Below are 22,826 nucleotides of genomic sequence, written 5' to 3'. Positions count from 1 at the left end.
ATTCACCTTTGTTCATTTCATAAGCTTAATTTTCCTTTAACTCATACTACTTTACTTTTCTTGAAATAATCTAACAAATCCATTAAAAGCTTTTATTTAGTTTCACAACTTCACTCTTCTCATAAAGTACAACTAACCTCCTAATTAAGTGTGCATAGCTAATCGCGTTCATTTCAGATCCACTGATTGTACATTACAAATACCTATGGCGTTCATTACACATACTGCGTGTTCATTACAGTTCAAGTATCTGCATACGATTTTTAATGCACTTTTTCTGCTCATTCACTGAAAAATATCTCTAGCTTTTAGCACCTCCAAAAAATATAACATTTCTGTCATCAAACTTACTTCTTGGGCGGCATTTCCCAGTCAACATCAAGTAAAACAAGATAATTTCATTTTCAAGCGTCCCTTCTCCCTGTTCTCTGCAAACTAACAACGTGGCATCTGCGAAATGCATATTCATGAGCAGAATTACATTACTTACGAAAGCTTCAGGGTAGCACCAAAGTGACAAATTAAACCTTGAAAATACATATAATAAAAATGTGAAAGAAAAAGACAAATTCATAATTTTAAGGTTTGTTCAGCAAACCACACACTATAATGTATATATTATATACATATATATACATGTATATAAATATATATATATATATATATATATAGGAGGTGAAGGTGGAGCTCTGCCGTGGCCGAGTGGTCTAATATAATTAAGGCTCCTGACTGTACATAGCAAGCCCGGTGGGACGTTTCATGAAAGGACTTGTCATTCATTCATTCATTCATTTATTCAAGTCCATTAAAATACATTGAGCATATAAAAAAAGTAAAAATACATAAAGAAACAAGGAAACAAAGATACATAGTAAGATGCAAGTAAGATTAAAAAAGGCTAGGATTGTATAAGGATAATTATAGTACATGCATAAAAAATGAACATGAAATGGGAAGCTGCAAAAGAACAAAGCAAATGTTCTGTCGAGGCAGTCCCTATGGACAGTAAAATATAAAATTTAAGACTTGTACTGATAAAATAAACATATAATAACTAGGAAGTATGATGGGATAAATTTAATTAGGATGTTGGATGGTTGAAAAGAAAGTTTTTCAACTTGGATTTAAAGACGTCAGACGTTTTATCCGACAGTTACCATCGTAACAGTGCTTCTAAGCCAATCAAAATCAAGTAAAGTTGACAGATCGTCGGACAGAACCGTTGATGAAACGCTCCCCGGGGTTCTATCCCTGGCCGCGGTACCTATCATGCCAATGCCCGTGAGCAAGGCATTTTATTGACAATGCTCTTTTATCCTGCATTCAAATACATGAAATATTATACACTTTCTTGGTAACTAGGTGTGGACTTGTAAAAAAAAAATGAGTGTATGATGGTTGTGTGTGTGTCACTGACTGTGTGTGTATGTATACATAATGCATGTAATTTGCATATCATTAGATCATTGATTTCGTTTTGTACCCATACTATATCTGATTTTCTAAATGAGTTAAACTTGAACTAATAACTTATCGTGAATTAGATAAAGTGCTTCCTTATCGCCAAATCTATAAAAAGGATAATTATTGTATAATTCCATCAATAAAATACAGAAGAAATAGTGAGTTAACCCATTTTAAAGAAATGGTCAGTCTTATGCTAGTTCAATTTTCTATATTGATTCAAATCAACTGTTTGTTGGGTGGATTATCTTTAACTATGTAATAAGAAAGGACGTTAAACTCGGCCAATATATTTTTTGTTTATTGGGACACATGTATGACGTACATTGTGCATTCACTTGCTATGTCTTTCCATAATAGCTCCATGGGCTTCATTTCTGCCCTTTTTTCAATGCTCTGCAGATCACCCAAGGAAAGGTCGAGGGCCCTATACGGCTGTTGGGCATCATATTGGCAACCCCTGCAGGTGACATGAGACTGCTTCTCATTAACTATCCATCCGCTTTAAAAAGGTCTACTATTTTCAACCGATTTGTAATCTGGTATATCTGATAATGTAATATTATAAGGAAACCAAGTAGTGACTTGATAAAAGAAATAATAATAACGAGCAAGTGATATCATTTAGTAAACAGTGGAAAATCACAAACCAATAAACAAATAACAAGCAACAATAACCAACATGCTAACAGTGATCCGAGACCCTTATTATAACAAATAATGTATAATCATTTTTATAGTCTTGAACATTGATTGCTAATAAAGAACGTGAATCAATAATTGTTCAGCGTTTATACCTTTCTAGTATGTGCGTTACGTGCAAAATAGAACAATTTCATTGTCACATGATTTCAATGACGACTTTTTGTAAAGTATTATTATCTATGTTACCATGTTCCCTCCAGTGGCGTAACAGGCGGGTGAGGGGAGGGCAGGGGCAGACTGCCCACCCCGGCGGATTTCACCGGGAAAATAAAAAAAAAACTTGGAAAAGGAGAAAGAAAGAAAGAAAGAAAGAAAGAAAGAAAGAAAGAAAGAAAGAAAGAAAGAAAGAAAGAAAGAAAGAAAGAAAGAAAGAAAGAAAAAAAGAAAGAAAGAAAGAAAGAAAAAAAGAAAAAAAGGGAAAATTGAAAATAAATCTTAGAAAAAAGAACAAAAAGGGGAAAAGGAAGCAGAGCTGGAAAAGGAAAGAAAGAAGAACATGTAAGAAAGAGAGCAAATCATCCCGAAATACTAATACATTAGCATGATTAGTAAGAAAGTAAAATCAATTAAATGATGACAATTAAATGGCAAACAAAAGCGGGAAATTAAGGTATAGTATTTTGTTTTGAATGCTCTCCTCAGTTGATGATTGTTTTGCAAAGTACAAAGAGGATTCTTTTCCACGAACTTAATCTTTTTTGGGTGTAAATTGGGTAATCAAACAAAATATTTTATAAGTTTTGGGGCTTGGTATACAAGCTTTTTTTCGGCAAGCCCCTCCGGTTTACTCTAAACTAAAAATGTCATTTGAGTTAGCTTATTTTTTAGCATTAAATCTATAATTATGTAATATATGATATTATGGCTAACCATATTATGCACAACATTGTGAAACGGAAATCAATGGCCTAGATAATTATATATATTATATATATATATATATATATATATATATATATATATATATATATATATATATATATATATATATATATATATATTGTGTGAAAGAAATGGATGAAGAGAACAATGGTAGGCGTAGCTTAAATCAAGGTTCCCCAGAGCTATCTACCCTTTTTGGAAAAATTGGTGATGCCGAAAAAAATGTCTCTGCCGGGAATCGAACCCGGGCCCCCAGCTTTGAACGCGGGTGCCTTAACCACTAGACCACAGAGACGGGTTAGTTGCTAGGGCGACCCCGATCCAATTGACCGTCAGATAGACAGATTTTCGACACCATACCCATTATAATTTCCTTTGTCGGGTGAAGGTGGGTTTTGAACAATGACAAGCCGCCATGCCTCAGCTAGATCAAAGCTATTGCTTTGATACAGTACACGTATGGGAGAAAGTATACAAATGTGTGAAGTTATACATGTACTACAGCTTTGTCAACTCTTTTGAGCTGTAGTACATGTATAACTTCACACATTTATATATATATATATATATATAAAATATATGTGGTGCTAAAAAGTTAGTGAGCCCCACCAGGAAATGAAATGATTATTTCAAGTGTTCAAGTTCTGCCATCGTGATATTTTACATATTTTAGTGAAGTCAGTTGATAAAATAATAATTAAATTCAGTAAAGTTTATTTCTCTGGGCTTGCCAACATTATAGTGTTGTTGTCTCCATTCAACACTCAGCATGAAGGGGTGCATTTTTGGTAGGGTTCACGAACTTTTTAGCACCACTGTATGTGGGGGAAACTTTGAACTCTCTTTAAGAGTTGATTGGTTGGTTGATTGCACCATTTAATAGCTCCATGATTGCAAATAATCATTCCCCGCTGTCAACGCCCCCAGATGAACGATCTGAAAGCTCTCACGATATAGGCCTACATGCGGGCCTACATCTGTCGTCATCCGTATTCGTTTATAAAGTTGGCTATTGTGTTTTTAGTAGTTGATGCTCGAATGCAGTGAAGAAACTCCCGAACTTGATGGGACTTGAAATTCTTGAGGCTATTGCTATATTGGTCCATGAATGATCTTACTTCCCTAATTCTGGTTTAGATTTCTGATCCACACGCGTTGAGGAAGGCATGATAAGCCCTTCGTGCAAACGTTTGAATTACATACTATTGTAATATTCCGTGACTTAATTTTATTTACAGCAAGTCATCTCACCACATTCATCTAAGCCGATGATTGGTGTTATCAGACTACACACCTCTCAGTATCTACATAATGTAAGTATTTTAAAAAATCTTATTTTTTTAAAACTTTGGTAATGTTTGACTGATAATCACTGCATACTTAGCAGGCCCGTCGGAGTCACTATGGGTGGTACGGCATTTACCTTACCACTTTTTTTGAATAATGAAAAAAAAATGTAATGAGCAAGATTTAAAAATAGAAACAAAATAAGATGATGGAGAAAGATGGAGAGAGGACAAAACAAAATATATTCTAGCAATTCCTGTATTTTTTTTACATTTGAAAGGTAAAATGGAACACCTTTTTTTCAGAATATATTGATGAATTTGTCAGAATTAAAGAAGTTCATATACTATCAACTATTATCGGGATATGCATTCCTCCTGAATTTTGAGAAGCATTATACAAAGACTGTTAAGTGCGCCAAGGCCCCTGGGAACGATTTTTTTTTAACTGAGGGTGCTGCTGTTAAAAACAAATCACTACAATACGAAGGTAATTTTGGGCCAGAGAAGTTTGACAAGCAAAAAACAAAGAGGGGGGGGGGGGGGGGGTCACTACACAAAATACGTATACTTTGGGCTACATTTAGGGGGTACGTGCTGCCTATATGGAAAATAATACACACAGCACCCCCACTTCCCGGGGCCATGGTGCGCCATAAAGCTGAGAGTTTTCATTACTCGCATATACCAGAAACAGGAATGTCCTGGGAGAGGACATGATCGACGTACATGGTGCATATCTATTTACGGAAATACCCAAATGGCAGGTAGAAAAAGTTTTAGATTTGAGGTGGAAAATACCGTGCTCGGTCGCTCCATGCTCCCTTGAATGAAAATAATAAGCTTCACTTTATAAGGAAGCAGTGGCGGGGGGGGGGCACGTGCCCTCCCCCCCCCCATCGGCTGGCTAAAAAAGGGGGGGGGGAGGAGATAAAGAGGGAGAAAGAAAGAGAAACATAGTGGGGGCGGAGAAAAAAAGTATTATATATAATATCATATTATGTTATATTTATTATATTATTTTATGTTATATTTATTATATTTTATCATGTTATATCTATTATATTACATTACATGTGAAATATTTTTTCATCACTTTTTGTAACATGATTTTGCGTAGGTACAAATCATTCCTGATGCTCGCATTAGTAAGATATATTATAATCCTGTCGTATTAAAACATCCCGTTTCCAAGCCACTATACACCAAATATATTTATTTCCTCGCACTTCGAATTATTATTGTTTTATGTAGAGACATATAAGCTTCTTTTTCATGACTACTTAAAGTGATTGACCCCTTTTAAGGCCTCAATATAAAAAAAAATTCCAGTCCGTGCCATGAACCCGGGGGGGGGTGCACTTAGTTCCATTTACGAGTGGATACCATGCGCGATCATGGGGTCTCGAAAAGCACCCTAAACACGTATTTTACATGTACTGAAAATGCACCCCTTAACAAGTATTGGCGTGTAAAACCCTACCCTTAACAAGTATTTGAAGCAAAACGATACTCTGTGCAAGTATTCCCTGAATTGAACCCCTAAAAAAGGACAGCGATATTTCAATTGTTATGTCACAGACGTCGGTAGTCGGTTTTACTTTTACCTATTGGGTTTAGTACAGCCCCACCTCCCAAACCTCGCGAAAATCGCACTCTAAACACGTATTGTTGATTCTTCGGGCAAAAAGTACATCCTTTATAAAACATTTTAGTCTTATTTCTTATACCCTCGCAAATTTGACCCTAAACACGTAGCTTTCCTAGCGGAAATCGATACCCTTTTTTCATTATTAGTGTTTTTGACATATTACGTTACGTACGTAACGTGCCCTATCTTTAAAAAGACATCCTTTTTACGTGTGTTTTTTTTGGGGGGGTCGCGCATGGTATACACTCGTCAATGCAAACCCCCCCCCCCCCCCCGGAGCCATGAATTCCTAAAAACAGTCCTTGAAATATCCCCGTTTTCTGGTCTAAATATCACAAATTTTCAGCTCGCGCTTCGCATCATTGGTCAGTGTCATTAATTGGGGGATGGGAGGTCTTAGTGAATTCTTACAACAAGCCTTAGAATACCCCTCTTCGGGTCTTAATTAAAAAAATGTTCAGCTCTCGCTTCGCGTTCGCATCATTTTGGTCAGTGAAGTACGTATTGTCTTAGTGAATTCCTACAAACAAGCCAGCCATAGAATGCCCAATGACCCCAAAACATTCATGTATCTGACCATGGTAGGGTCCATGATCTGACTGATAATTTTCACAAATCGGTTAACTTGACCCGACCTTTGGGGAGTTCAGGGGGCCCTTTTCTCGAATGGTCAGATTCAGGGGCGGAAATCTCTCCCAAAAGGTAGGGGGGACACAGGGGCGGATCCAGCCTTCGCCAATAGGGGGGGCGGAAATTTGTTTCAGCCATATTTTCCCCGATCGGCAGCTCGGAGATGATTTGTCTTTGAAGGTGTAGTCCTCATTAGTCACTTCTTAGCTTTATTCTTATAAATTCATATAATATCATAATCCTTATTTATATGATGCGAGCGCGAGCTAATTTTTTGGAAATTTTATGTATTTTTTCCTAAAATTTAAACATTCTGGGCAATGTTTGTTATCCTGAAAAAAATGTGTATGCAACTTAATAATTACTACGAACGCAAAGCGCGAGCAGAAATGAACTGATGGAAAAGATACCTGTTAAAGAACTGCGTGCAGTTAGCATTTAACAATCAAATAATCCGAGCGCGAAGCGCGAGCTGATTTTTTTTATACATTTTCACCTAAATAATGGAAATTCTAAGCACTTTTTGTAACTCAAGCAGAATAGGTATATAGGTAGACAATTGATGCGAGCGGAAAATTTCGAGATTTAGTCCTATAATATTTAATGAACGAGACACTCTATTCATGTTTTGTAAATCATGAAAAGGATGAGCATTAATAATGCGAGCGCAAAGCGCGAGCAGAAAATTTTTATATACGTGTTGAACTGGTACCTGTTGAAAAGGTACCTTATAAGGACTGCTTGCACTTAGCAATGAAGGCGTTACATATTTCAACAATCAAAAAATGCGAGCGCGAAGCGCGAGCTGAAAAAAATTGAAAATTTCTAAAGAAAGAATGGAAAAATTTAATCAATTTTTGTAATCGTGAACAGGATATATTGATATAATTCAACAATTGATGCGAGCGCGAATCGCGAGCAGAAAAAAATTCGAGATTTAGACCTAAAAATGGGCCACTCTGTTCATGTTTTGTTAACAGCCATAGGCTGATCGAGGCCTTTTTTCCGTGGTTAAATACTTATAATAAATCAATCAATATCAATGTTTTGTAAATCATGAAAATGATGAGTAATAGGGGGTCTTCCTACATTAATAATGCGAGCACAAAGCGCGAGCAGAAAAAAATTGATATTGTGATCTGAAACTGGATGATTTAAATAGAGAACAAGTTGAGTATTTGAATAAACATGCGCGCGCGTGTTTCATATTTTAGACCTAGAATCTAGGCATTCTAAATACATCTTTAATCATGAAACTTTGATATTCCGATCTGAAAAAAGAGTCAATTACAGCTTTATATTTCAAGCACTTTGTAGGAAAATTGTAAGGTGGATATGGATCGCACTTTAAAAAAAGAGCTACAATTTTCATTATTATTACTTTGAGTTTTGACATAAGACCGGGACATCCTTACGACATGTCATGAAAATGATGACTATCTTCCCATTCCTCTTGCTAAGCGCGAGATGGAAACAAAAGGGAAATTTAATTATTAAATTAATATCATATTTATACATGCCTAATGAGGGCGCGAAATCTGATGATATTATGGCATAAAAACTGGACATTTCACTTTTGTAATTATGAATAGGATGCATCAGTTAATATATTTTTAACCATTAATGCGAGCGCAAATCGCGAGCTAAAATTTTTGATAAACTGTCATGAGAAGGGGATTTTAAGTAGTTTGTTGTATAATCAATATTGAAACTTACATAACTCGCCAATCAAAATGCCAGCGTGCAGCGCTAGCTGATATGTATTGACAATCACACCTGAAAAGGGATATTTTGAAAACTTTATGGAATACACAAAAATGATAGGTACCTGATAAATCAAAATTTGCGAGCGCGCAGCGCAGCAGCAAATATTGATAAAATTATTCAGATCATAAAACTGACATTTTTACAGAGCACTTTTTTAAAATCAATTTGAAAATCACACAAAATAATGAAAGTTTGATTTCCGAGGTGAAATATGTTTTGTATATTGACTTCAAAACTTGATATTTGAGCAATGCGAGCGCGAAGCGCGAGCGAAAATTTTATATAGTGGCACGAAAGATTCTTTTTATTTTCCAAGTCTTCCCCTCATCTTATTTTATGCACTCGTCGTCCTTCTCTTCTATTTCTCCTCTCTTTTCCCTCCTTTTTTCCTTTTTCCTTCTTTCTTTCCCTTTTTTTCTTGTGTTGCTCCGCCAATATGGGGGGGGGGGGGCCTCGGCCCCCCTGGATCCGCCTATGGGCACAAGGGGCGGAAAATTTTGACAAGCAAAAAAAGTTATCATCCCAAAAGTACGGTCATCTCGTCCCAAAATACATGCATTATTTCGATTTAGAATGATGTATTTCTTACCATCATAAAAGACAAAAAATAGTAGGGGGGACATTTGATATTGTGTCCCCCCTACTATTTTGAGTAGGGGGGACACGTCCCCCTGTCCCCCCTGGGATTTCCGCCCATGGTCAGGTTAGGCGATAGCCGACCGGACGCCATGACCCGATGTGATGTCACAAATCAATCATTCCATTTATTTTAAATTGTAAATAATGATTTGTATATTGAATTGAATTGAATTAATATTCACAATTAACAAAGTTAATCTACAATTCTTTATTCATTTGAAAAAAAATATTCATTTAGAATACCTATCATGGCTGAAGCATGGAAGGATACCATCACCCAGAGTCTGGAGTGTCCTGTATGTCTGACCACCTTCACCGATCCGAAAATCCTGTCTTGTTCCCACACCTTCTGTAAGGCATGCCTGGACATCCTTTACGAATGCCTTGGGGATGACCGTAAGTTCCGATGTCCCGTATGTAGAAACGAAACTCTGGTCCCAAATCAAGATGTTAACGCACTCCCGGGGAATCTTGTTTTGAAAAATCTTATGGAGGACATTAAGAATCAACATCATCGTTGCACAAATTATAAAACCGTCGACACTACAGATTCCTACTGCCAAGATTGTGGCATGTATCTCTGCATCACTTGTCACAGCATGCATACTAAATGGGAAGACTTCATCGGTCATGAAATTGTTGCGATTGGTGATATTACATCAGGAAAGGTAACAGTACGAACATATCAGAAATGCAAGAAACATCCCAGAGAAGATGAGGAAATCTTTTGTCGTATCTGTAGGAAATTTGCATGCTACAAATGTGTACCTCTAGAGCATACAGGCGAAGGACATCGAAACATCACTGCAGATGAATATGAACAAAATTACATGACAAAGATCAATAACCTCAAATCAAAGGTATACAAGAAATGCTCTTCCTTCAAGAAGTATGTCAAATTCATAAATGATCAGCAGGAACTTGTGAGCAATGCTCAGGATCAGTGTTTAAATGATATTCAAGAAGCATATGATACATTAGTCCAGCAGTTGACCGAGAAAAAGAGCTACCCGAAGGTGAAGTCAAGGACAGAGTTGAGGGAGTAAAGAAAGAACTTGATGAAATGAACAGATCCGCTCAGAGTTACATCACATTATTGACTACATTGGCTAACTTGATCACGAAGAAGGCAAAAGCACCGTTAGATATGGACACGTTGGCCGTACATGACACGTTATGTGAAGACTTACTGGAGGCCTTGGATGAAAAAGAACCCGACTACGACAAGCCATTGAAGTTAAGCAAGAAAGGGAAGCTTGTAATGTTTCATCCATTCGAAGGAAACCTAGAACTGCCTCTTGGTAAGATTGTTGAAGTAGTTGCAAAGAACATCATAAATTTGCCTTCCAATAATAATCACATGAATACCATTGCTAGGACACCGGACGGTAGGATGTTAGTGGGATGTAAGAGAGGTGGGGAGATTTTTGCTTCTGATGGTCATCTCCAGGAGTCGATTCTCAAGGATGTTGATATTCGTGGAGTGGGTTTCCTGTCTGACAATCGATGTGCTGTGATTGATGGTTCAAACAATATCACAATATACACACTAGAGTACAGAAAATTGAATGTTGAGTTTGGGACACTGAGTAAAGAAGAAGGTGGATTTTCCAACCTCACCGTCGACGGTGATGATCAGATCTATGTTAGCTACAGGAAAGCCAAGAAGATCCAGGTTTTCTCACCAGCCGGTGGAAAGGCAGATATGGAGATTGTGAACACGGGATATGAAGTTACGCATATCAATACTTACAATGATTTATTACTAACCGCAAATGTTGCAGTACGTTTGATTTACAAAGATGGTGCCATAAAGCATAGATTAAGGAAAGCGGGCTTCTACCCTTCCAACCTGTACCCTGCCGTGTCTCTTGGGAATAAGATCTTGATAGCCGAGGTGAAGCACGATAGAGGTTTGGTGAGCATTGATGAGTACACAGATCATGCTGATAAACTAGAACATGTTCAGAACATCATTAATGATTACAAGTTTGAGAAGCCTGGGAGGCTTTGGTATTATATCGAGCAATACCTGTCAGGAGAGATCGCTTTTTGTACCACTGATAGACTATATATATTCCATTGACCATGTTGAGGGTGATCTTAGGTGATTCTTTTCGTGTATTGCACTATATCTCCTTCATCACCACCGAATCAACACTCATAAGGCCCGGGACTGCCAAGAAGGCTATTATATATTTGAATTTGACCCTTTTTTGGTGGTATTGCATCTTCCCTTTATTATTCCATAGTCAATCTGATATTTCAATTCCTCTTTTAATTTGAGGTCGCTATTTCTGTTTTGCGATGGTTGTGCTGTGGTCGGGATTTGTTACATAAAAGAAGAACTAGAAGAGAATTATTTCTATTCATTAAGGTAGTTCATAACTCCAGAGAGAGATTGCAGATGATAAGTTATCATTTTTTCATGTAAGAAATTACGGCAAGAATTAATTTGAATAGTCTAGGGGCCTTTTTACACGTGAATCTTGAATCATCATTATATTACGAATATATATATTCGTCTTTAGAATCATCTGACATTTCACATGAAAAAATACCGTAATGTGACTGAAGCTTAACTGGAATTCACCTCCGGAGTAGAATTTGAATTCGTGATTTTGATTAGCTTTCGTGGTTGTAGTTTGGTTTCACACGTGCTAAAAATAAAATTCGTCATTAGCCTTATTTTTCACTGGAATCATCATTAAACTTACGATTTTTTTCCGTGTGAAAGGGCGGTTAAATATTCTAGTCTTTATCAATAAAGTTTTATTACAACACCCCATTAAATTGTGTAATGGTAGGCACATTAAGGGCCTTTTTACACGTGAATCTTGATTCATCATTGTAATGATGATTGCTATTGTAATCGTGACTATGATTAGCGTTCGTTATTCTAATCATGTTCTAGTTTGGTTTCACACGTGCTAAAGATTCGTCATTAGCCGTATTTTTCACTGGAATCATTCGAATTACGATTTTTTACCGTGTGAAAGGGCGGTTAGTGAGGCAATCCCAGTAGGCGATAGTGATCGTTAGTTCCACTTATAAAGTCATGTACAGTAACAATAGAAAAGGAATGTGTTTACATTGTGTTAATTTTACTGTTATTCAAGACTCTTCTAAAACATGCAAAATTAGAGGTCCGTGAAGTTAGCTACTTATTACTTTTTGCTTATTTCTTATTCAAATTGTAAAGCTAGCTACTTATTACTTTTTTCCTTATTCCTAATTCGAAGTTTTTCCTTTTCCTTAAACCATTCTCTCCTTATTCAAATGCCCTTTCCTTATTAAAAGTGGCTCTCTCCTCTTTCAAATTGCTTCTCTCTTTATTCAAAATGCAATTTTCCTTATACAAAATGGCTCTCACCTTATTCAAAATCACTCTCTCCTTATTCAAATGCCCCTCTCCTTATTTAAAAAGACTCTCTCCTTGTTTAAAATGCACTTCTCTTTATTTAATTGCAATTTTCCTTATTCAAAATGGCTCTCTCCTTATTCAAAATCACTCTCTCCTTATTCAAATGCCCCTATCCTTATTCAAAATAACTAAATTTATTCAAAATAGCTCTCTCCTTATTCAAATGTCCTTTTCTTATTCAAAACATCTCTCTATTTAATCAAAATGACTCTCTCCTTCAAATGACTTTCCTTATTTGAAATGCCTCTCTCCTTTTTCAAATGCCATTTTTCTTATTCAAAATGGTTCTCTCCTTATTCAAACTACTCTCTCCTTATCAAAAATGCTTTTTCCTTATTCAAATACACTTTTCCTTATTCAAAATTGTTTTCTCCCTATTCAAATGCCCTTTCCTTATTAAAAGTGGCTCTCTCCTCTTTCAAATTGCTTCTCTCTTTATTCAAAATGCAATTTTCCTTATACAAAATGGCTCTCACCTTATTCAAAATCACTCTCTCCTTATTCAAATGCCCCTCTCCTTATTTAAAAAGACTCTCTCCTTGTTTAAAATGCACTTCTCTTTATTTAATTGCAATTTTCCTTATTCAAAATGGCTCTCTCCTTATTCAAAATCACTCTCTCCTTATTCAAATGCCCCTATCCTTATTCAAAATAACTTTGTCCTTATTCAAAACGACTCACACCTTAATAAAATACCACTTTCTTTATTCATAGTCGCTCTCTCCTCATTCAAAATACCTCTCTCTTTATTCAAAAGCACCTTTCCTTATTTAGAATGGCCATTTCCTTAATAAAATGCCCTTTTCCTTATTCGAAATGGCTCTCCCCTTGTTCAAATTAACTCACTCCTTAATAGAATGTCATATTCCTTATTCAAAGTGACACTCTCCTTATTCAATTACCCCTTTCCTAATTCAAAATAACAGTCTCCTTTGTTCAAAATGCCATTCTACTTATTGGAATACCCCTTTCTTTATTCAAAATATCTCTCTCCTTATTCAATTGCCCTTTCCTTATTCAAAATAACTTTCTCCCTATTCAAAACAACTCACTCCTTAATAAAATGCCCTTTACTTTATTCAAAGTGGCTCTCTCCTTATTCAAAATGCCTTTCTTTTTATTCAAAAGCACCTTTTCTTATCTAAAATGGCTCTCTCCTTATTCAAATGCCCCTTTCCTTATTCAAAATGACTCTCATTCAAATTGACTCACTCCTCAATAAAATGCCATCTTCCTTATTGAAAATGACTCTCTCCTTATTCAAATACCCCTTTCCTTAGTCAAAATAACTCTCTACTTGTTCAAAATGCCCTTCTCCTTATTCGAATACCCCTAAATTTATTCAAAATAGCTCTCTCCTTATTCAAATGTCCTTTTCTTATTCAAAACATCTCTCTATTTAATCAAAATGACTCTCTCCTTCAAATGACTTTCCTTATTTGAAATGCCTCTCTCCTTTTTCAAATGCCATTTTTCTTATTCAAAATGGTTCTCTCCTTATTCAAACTACTCTCTCCTTATCAAAAATGCTTTTTCCTTATTCAAATACACTTTTCCTTATTCAAAATTGTTTTCTCCCTATTCAAAATGTCCTTTTCCTGATTGAAAATGACTCATTATTCAAACCACTCTCTTCAAATAACTCTCTCCTCATTCAAAATAACACTCTCCTATTTCAAAATGATTTTGTCCCGATTAAAATGGCTCTTCCCTTATTGAAAATGGCTTTCACCTTATTCAAAACGGCTCTAAATGTATAAACTTGAATACATCTCTCTTTTCACTGGAGAAAAATGCTATGGTCCATTGGGCTTCATGGGCCACCGAAGCTGCATTTTCAAAGAATTAATAGAGAAACTGGAGAAAAAAGAGACTTGTTGCAGTCTTATTTGCAAATGTGTTTTTCTTACTTTTCTCCTGATACCACAAAACAACTTCTCACCGGACAAAAAAAAGTGTTTAAAAAAGTGCATATGAATAAAGGGGAGAGTCATTTTGAATAAAGAGAAAGTTATTTTGAATATTATGGAGAGAGTAGTTTGATTAAAGAGAGAGTCATTTTGAATAAGAAAAATGGCAATTGAATAAGGAGAGCGCCATTTTGAAAAAGTTACTGCCATTCTTCTACTTTTCATTTTAGTCCGGGAATTGTTCTCCCTTTCCACAGCATTCAACAGGCGCACCATAGTAATGAATATACACATACATTAACCTTTAAACAAATGAATAATCTAATATTTAATTTTATTAAATTAAAAAAAAAAATCATTTTTTAATATATTCGAAGCTGTTTAGTTTTGAGGTTGCATCACCTATACCAACATACTTCGATAAATCGTACATACAGTCTGTAAAACCTGAAAATTCTATAACCCTTGCTATCCTACGTAAATTATGCCAGACTATTTACTTCAAAATATGGTATTATTTTACAACTTGCATTTATAAAATCCACCGTTCTTGGCAACGTTTATAAGTATATACATCTATGTTTATTACAAATTACGAAAGAGGATAGTTAGACTGCAGGGGCTGCGGAACCGGGGGGGGGGCTGGGGGGGCTTCAGCCCACCGACTTTTTTCCAAATCCGTGTACAAAAACTGACCATATGATTGTGATTTTTAGCATGGTCAGCCCCCCCCCCCCCCCCCCCCCCACTTTTGGCTCAGCCCCACCCCCACTTTGAAAACCGTTCCGCGGCCCCTGGACTGTACATGTATATGTGTCTGGAAAGAAATTAATACAATTAATTATAGGCAGGTTTCGGTTAAATTATTAGCATGTGTTAAAAATACTAGATCCCACCGACATGATTCTTCACAATTCATGTCACCATTGGGGGCTCGATCTCGTCCACAAATTCGTCGAAGCCACATCTCTGATCGGGGGCTACTCTGAGGGTGACGCCGTCTGTGGAGGTCTAGGGAGCTACTACCGTGTCAGAGTGCAGAGACATCGCCAGCTGCGGAGTCCAAGACTGAACTGGACCGACCACTAGAGGCCGAGTAGGGCATGTCAAGCAAAGACAGATGATGGGGGTTCCTTTCGACTTTTTATGAAGTTAAATTATATTTATTTGTTATGTTTTATGTACAACTATTGTAAAACAAATCAAAAGAGAACAACATAAAGAATAAAGAGATTTGATTAGATCTTAATTCAACTAAATACATATTTATTCATTATTTGGTGTCGAGCAGCAGTAAGGTAAAGTCACTTGACGTGATAATATACTTATGCAGTGGCGGATCCGGGGGTGGGGGTATACTTCCGGCCATGCCCCCTCCCTTTGAGAGTCATAGTCGAATTCTTTTATATAAACATGTCGTTCATACACAAGTGTGCCCCCTTTTCATTTCATTTATTTTCATATTTCTCATTGAAATTTGAATGACATGAAAATAAGGCAGCGGCAACAATAACTATTAAATCATAAACAACTGAGAAGTGTACAATAACAAGATATAAAGATACAATGAGTCAAGTTATAAGGTAAATGCTTAATTTAAGTCAAAGGAATATGATGGGACCTACATAAAATCAAACTTGTAAAACTGTGCAGGCCCCGGTAAAAAAGTTGTGAGTAATTGATTGTAGAAGACAGATAAATTAATGACCTAAAAAATACAGATTTGAAGTTTAATTTAAATACAGAAAAAATGAAATAAAACAATTCAAAAATAGAATATTGAAGGGGTCAAGGCAATACAAATGTGTTAAAAAGATATATGCAGATCCTTCCAAAATACCCATTTACATGTGTAAACATAATTTAGTAAATAATATCTTGTATATTTCTGTCGAAATATATATGCATGTATTAACATGGTTAAAGAAAGCAGTAGCATGTTGCCCAGCTGGTATGCTATAATAAATATAAAGTTAAAGTTAAAGCCACATGAAAGCACACACAAAAATGCGGTGACTCAGTCATGGAGATCAAGAAAACGAGAAAAAAGCAGTTCCTTAAGTTTGCGTTTAAAAGAAAAAATGGAAGTGCATCCCGTTATAACTGGCGGGAGAGTGTTCCTGTCCTGTGAATATTTGTGTGTGTGTGGAAATTGTTCGAGTTTGGGGGAGGTGGTATTGATTACTTTTTGAGTCACAGCAGATATTTTTAATGGGAATATGTCGTTCATACACAAGTGAGGACCTTTGTTGATTTCTTGTCAAATTTTTCTTCGGAAAATGTACCCCCCCCCCCCCGCGCCTCCCCTGGAAAATCCTGGATCCGTCCCTGTGCTTATGCAACATTTCTCAATCCATTTCAAAGTCTGTTTCCTAAAGTTCTTTTTATTTCATACTTCCTTGTACATATGCGTGTATAATAACAATATTAATTTCTACTGTATTCATTTGATTGCTTTTGACACAGTATTCGTCATGCCATAACTGTAAATGTTATTTCTTTGGTTACGTATGCAAAACTAAATTATTTGAATTGAATTTGTCATATATCCTCAAAAAAATATTACAAATTTAAATAAATCACAGAGGCCTCTAACTTAATCATGAAAGTCAATAGTCACAGTCATATTTAATACATAAATATTGATAAAGAATAAATGAGAACCACCAAATCATATTACTACAATTTCATAAATTTTAATGGCTTTTACTTAAAGATCGATTTAAATTTTCAATTAAACAAGACGGAATTTATTGATCCTAGGTTGCATCCCTCATTCGTCTTAGCCACTCGACAGGCATAGGAATTCGTTTATATCTACATGAGATTATACAGACCATTACTTCCCGAAATGCCCGAATCTTTCCCGCATAAATTATGGGATTGACACAACTGTTAAAGAATATCATTGCTATACCCCATCGATGTACGCCTAATATGTCGTGAGGATCGCGCCATACGGTAAATGGATAGGGAATGAAGCAAATTATGAAAACAACGAGAACCACTAACAGGCTTTTGATAACGGCCAACGTCGCTGTCCTCCCGTGGAAAGCACTGTCCTTTCTTCGTTGTCCATCACTGGGACCATTTCCACAGGCTGGCTGGCCACCCTCTGTTCTTGGGGAGAGCTCTATTGCTTCTTCACCGTCTAGGTTGGTGTCACAAGTTGACTGGCTCGAAGGTTGATCCTTATCGGCATCAGAAGGATCATTCACTGATCCACTGTCATCTAGTTCATCATCCGTTGTAGCAATATCAGCTTCATTTCGTCCAGCTGCGTGAGATCTTGGCTTTGCTTTCACTGTCATCTCATGCTTTGCCACGAACCGCCAGAGCTTAAGGTAGCTAACTACGATGATTACAAGATGACAAAATATATGAATGCCATCTATTACAAGCTCAAAGTCATCTGGAACTTTCAATGCGTATAATACGCTTGCAGAAATGATATTCACCATCCAAGAGAAGCTGATCATGAGGATGATATTCCGAGTGCCAAAGAGATTCCTGGATCGAGAAGGGTTCTTGGTTATAAGATACCAGCTAGTGAAAGCAATTAATGCATGTGCCGACAGACTAACAGCAACTCCAACTAAAATTACATAAAAGAAAGTGACATCATACCGTTGCAGATGGAAAGTAAAAACAATTTGTATAGGCAATAAAATTGATGTCAAGAGATCTGCACATGCGAGGTTTAGAATGAACCAGTTGAGGGTCGACCTGAGCTTCCGAGAGAGAACGATGGCAAGAATGACGATCGAGTTACCGACGATTCCAGTGATGGCGATCAAAAAAATTACTACAAGATAAATCATTAGATGCGCGTCCATCTTGATATTTGGAGGAGATATGACCTGAAAGGAATCAGAAAAGTTGAACAAAACAAAACATGACGCAGTATTTATATATACAGTGTGTACCAAAAAAGAAAAAAGAACGGGACAGTTTCGTAAAGTCTATCAATATTATGTTTAAAATTATGATGTCTGTATTTTGATGTTAATAGATGCTGAAGTCCTATCTTTCATTTTTCAAATAGCATTAAAAAATAGGTTTCGTTCATGCTTGAGCGAACACGGAACCTTTCTGTCAGGGGTTTAAATAAAAGGTTAAAAATGGCAGAAAAAAAATGAAAAAATATTGTCAGACTTTTCGCTAATCAGCTGACTTTTAAACCTTTTTTTTTTAATTATCATCTTTGCCATAATTTTCGAATTATGCTTTTAAAATCCATTTACAAAGCCATTAATTTACTTGAATTGTTTTGGGTTTTGTTCATTTAAATATGTTATCTTTTAGTTAATATCATGTTAAAATATATACAAGTCATAACAAAAATTTATGGCCTTAGTGGTGTATGATTCAAAGACGTACACGCCACACTGTCTAAATTTTCGTCTCTAGAAAGTAAATCATTATTGTCATACCTGAACCATATATACATTTCCAATCAGTTGTGACGTGTGAAAGTAATTATACTTTACTACTCTATCTCTCTCGCTCACCTTAATAGAGGACAACTTAATGTTTGAAATTAACTTTCAAACTGTCACTTGGAATGTGCCTTATCTTATAAATGCACATTGCTCCCGTGGATATACCCCCAACGGAAGACTGGTATTTGATGTTATTTTAAGCACAAATAATGTTGTAAATTTTCTGTTCCTTTTCGTGCGTTTTGACCTTGCACCAACTTTACTTCAATTCAAAAGTTATTTACAATGTCATCTTTGTTGATGACTATCTGGCTAAAGATGTGCACTTCCGTGGTTCTGATTTTGCTGTCATCCCCGAATTTACACTCTTAAAAAAATATTGGGTAAAAGTGCTCCATGAGGTAATTTTGTGTCCAACCAACATTGGGCATTTTTTTTTTTTTTTTTTTTTTTTTTTTTTTTGGGGGGGGGGGGCATTTTTATCTATCCAGTGTGATGAAAATGTTGCAAATTCTCAAGTAATTGCGACTTATATACTGGTATACTGGACAATATGCTTCCCGCATTGGGTAAAATACTGCCCCAAATTGGTTGGACACATAATTACCCTCGTGGTGGTAAAAATTTTACCCAATATTTTTACAGTGTATACACTCAAGCACCTATTATAGCCGAGCTTTGAAATATCTGTACCTGACGTACACACACCACACGCACACAAACACCCAGGCCTAATAAAAAAGGTTGTTGGCCTCCCTATTATTGTACCTTTCTCAAATTGCTTCTCATCCACGACTCCTAAACTTACCAAAATCCAGATGAAAATAATCACATACACACGTTAACACACACACACACATACGCACCCCACCCCACATAATGCGATGACAACTGCATAAATTATGATCAAACAGCTAAACGCGACTTACCGTTGGTTAATCGTTTATCAAAAACCCTCTCCGAGTTTGTAGTAACTAGCAAGAAAATGTTTAATGAAGATGAAGAACTCGCTCTTCCACTTCGCTTTACATACCCTGCATTATGTTATATACCCTATAAATTACTCTGACCATGCTATCTAGGAAATTGTGACAGTATTACGAAACTGCATGAAGGTCTACATAGTCTCGGTTGCATTACATATTAGGTTATGCCTTACTAAAATTCTAGAAAATTACCTGCTTTATTTCTTTTAGTCTTTATTCGTTCCTTCCTTTTGGTTTCTCTTCTTTGAAATTATATTTGAAACTGAACTCGTTTTGACTCCCAAATAGTCGAGTCAGGGTTTCCTTTGAAAATGAAAATGCTACTTCCCCATTTGCCCAATGTAAAAAAAAAAATGGAGAAGGAAATGTCACCGAACTAGAAGAATAGTTCAAAATATCACAAATAAACAGATACAAAAAGAGGGAAGAGGAATGAAAGAAATATTGTAGACATTTGTGTAGTATTATGTCAGAAATATCACTCTCCATATTTACCATAAAACCCTAGAAGTAGGTGACCCACTTGAAATTGTCATTCATTGTTTAGTTCAGCCTTAAAGGATAAATATTTACTTTTGAGATGAAACTTATTGGAAATACTCAGCAAAGACAATATGTTTGAATGACAGTTTAAAGGAGTTCTGGAAATTACCAACATAAATCAAAATTTATCATTATCTTAGTAAAAAGAATACAGAAGATTCGGCTTGGTGAAAAAATGGCAGAGGTAAAAATGGCAGAGGTAAAAATGGCAAAGGTAAAAATGGCAGAGGTAAAAATGGCAGATGTAAAAATGGCAAAGGTGAAAATGGCTGAGGTAAAACTGGCAGAGGTAAAAATGGCAAAGGTAAAAATGGCAAATGTAAAAATGGCAGGGGTAATAATGGCAGAGGCAAAAATGACAGAGGTATAAATTGCCGGTCATAAACCCCCATGCAATAAATTGTCAAAAAGCCCCCGCATATACATAGATTACATTGGAAAGGTTGTGAGAAGACAACAAAAATTTAAATGTTGGACTAATGGAAAGGGTAATATTAAGTTTTTAAATCATGGATAGATCGTCTGCACCAAATTCCCAACCCTTGTCCTGGACTTACATGTACTTTGGCCATCTTGTGCTTGTCAATCGCTCTACTAATATTCAAATTTGAAGCACACGGATCCCAAGTATTGTACTTAACTCATTAAAGGGGAAGTTCGCCCTTGCGTAAAGTTATTGTAAAAATAGCAGGAAAAAATAATAACAAGTGGAATGCCTCTGGCCGTCTCACCTGCATCACGCGATTCAATATAGCAGCAGTGCTGATTTTGAAAACTACTATAACTCGCACAAGATGTTCAGTGATACTTGGTTACTCTTATTTCCACGTTTTATGAACTAGACCAATACACTTATAGAGATATGATGGCAATTCAACAAATACCCCCAACGTGGCCAAAGTTCTTTGACCTTACATGACCTTTGACCTTGATCATGTGACCTGAAACTCGCACAGGATGTTCAGTGATACTTGATTACTATTATGTCCAAGTTTTATGAACTAGACCAACACACTTTCAAATTTATGGCTGTAATTCAACAAATACCCCAATTTGGCCAAAGTTCATTGACCCTAAATGACCTTTGACCTTGATCATGTGACCTGAAACTTGCACAGGATGTTCAGTAATACTTGATTACTATTATGTCCAAGTTTCATGAATCAGATCCATAAACTTTCAAAGTTATGATGGTAATTCAACAGATACCCCCAATTCGGCCAAAGTTCATTGACCCTAAATGACCTTTGACCTTGGTCATGTGATGTGAAACTCATGCAGGATGTTCAGTGATACTTGATTAACCTTATGTATAAGTTTCATGAACTAGGTCCATATATTTTCTAAGTTATGATGACATTTCAAAAACTTAACCTTAGGTTAAGATTTTGATGTTGATTCCCCCAACATGGTCTAAGTTCATTGACCCTAAATGACCTTTGACCTTGGTCATGTGACATGAAACTCAGGCAGGATGTTCAGTAATACTTGATTAACCTTATGGCCAAGTTTCATGAACTAGGTCCATATACTTTCTAAGTTATGCTGTCATTTCAAAAACTTAACCTCAGGTTAAGATTTGGTGTTGACGCCGCCGCCGCCGCCGCCGTCGCCGTCGCCACCGCCGCCGCCGTCGCCGTCGCCGCCGCCGTCGGAAAAGCGGCGCCTATAGTCTCACTCTGCTATGCAGGTGAGACAAAAATGATATTGGTGACGGTTTTAAGAAATCCATCCAAGATTTTAAAGAAACTATTAGATTTTTATATGTAAATTGTGACGTCATTTACTACTGTGTAGTTTGCACCCAAAGCACACATTATTGGTTTAAAACTGCCTAGAATTGGATAAAGTTTTTACCAATTGTTGTGTGGACAGTATGTTTCCCAACATTTTTAAGAGTGTAAGAAACACCCATACATTTTATTCACTACACATTTCCAAATTCATGCGGTATCCGTATCATAGAAACTTGTTTGGGAACCTGACATTCACCTGGACTAGCTGCATTGAGTATTACTTAAAACACTGAACAATAATTGCTATAATTGCATCATTTACAGTGTCATATTTATTCGGATCCATTATGATGTGGAAGTAAAAAAAAAATTACTTTTATTACAGAATGTTTGTTATTTTTCTGTTATGCAAGTGGTTCTAAGTAATCTCAAACTTGTATATTTCAGTGGGTTAATGGCAGCGCATATCGTTGGGTTTGCATATGAAGCGCTGTTCTACTTATGAACAGGCCAAGATAAATCCTTTCATTACTTACTAATTGAAATAATTTTAGCAACAAATAAATTAGAAACATAATACCATCACTCATATACCCTCTCTCGCAACATTGTACATATATTTGACGCCATTATTAAGAAAGTACTACAAAGATGGACAACCAGTCACAATGGAATAATGTGAAGGCTTTCATTTTCTCATGTACTTACACACCCCTTGAAAGACGTTATTGGAAACTACTCTTGTCTCCCAACTAGTGATA

General features: G+C 36.2%; 2 protein-coding genes across 2 annotated transcripts; both read left to right on the top strand.

Annotated features, from left to right (window-relative positions):
- Nucleotides 1–3,976: 3,976 nt before the first annotated feature.
- Nucleotides 3,977–12,588, top strand: LOC135155590 (uncharacterized). Its single transcript, XM_064105084.1, has 2 exons — nucleotides 3,977–4,364; nucleotides 9,263–12,588. The coding sequence occupies exon 2, from the start codon at nucleotides 10,088–10,090 to the stop codon at nucleotides 11,108–11,110; it is 1,023 nt and encodes a 340-aa protein (XP_063961154.1). The 5' UTR covers nucleotides 3,977–4,364; nucleotides 9,263–10,087; the 3' UTR covers nucleotides 11,111–12,588.
- Nucleotides 9,273–10,070, top strand: LOC129270119 (E3 ubiquitin-protein ligase TRIM33-like). Its single transcript, XM_054907526.2, has one exon. It carries the CDS (start codon nucleotides 9,273–9,275, stop codon nucleotides 10,068–10,070), a length of 798 nt encoding a protein of 265 aa, XP_054763501.2.
- Nucleotides 12,589–22,826: the final 10,238 nt, after the last annotated feature.

Source organism: Lytechinus pictus, chromosome 10, assembly GCF_037042905.1.
Source record: "Lytechinus pictus isolate F3 Inbred chromosome 10, Lp3.0, whole genome shotgun sequence".
NCBI lineage: Eukaryota > Metazoa > Echinodermata > Echinoidea > Temnopleuroida > Toxopneustidae > Lytechinus > Lytechinus pictus.
Note: the sequence above shows the minus strand (reverse complement) of the source record. Positions and strands in the feature narration are given on the sequence as shown.

Coding starts and splice junctions, on each gene's coding strand:
- LOC129270119 (XM_054907526.2), top strand. CDS start 9,273: ATGGCTGAAGCATGGAAGGATACCATCACCCAGAGTCTGGAGTGTCCT.
- LOC135155590 (XM_064105084.1), top strand. CDS start 10,088: ATGAACAGATCCGCTCAGAGTTACATCACATTATTGACTACATTGGCT.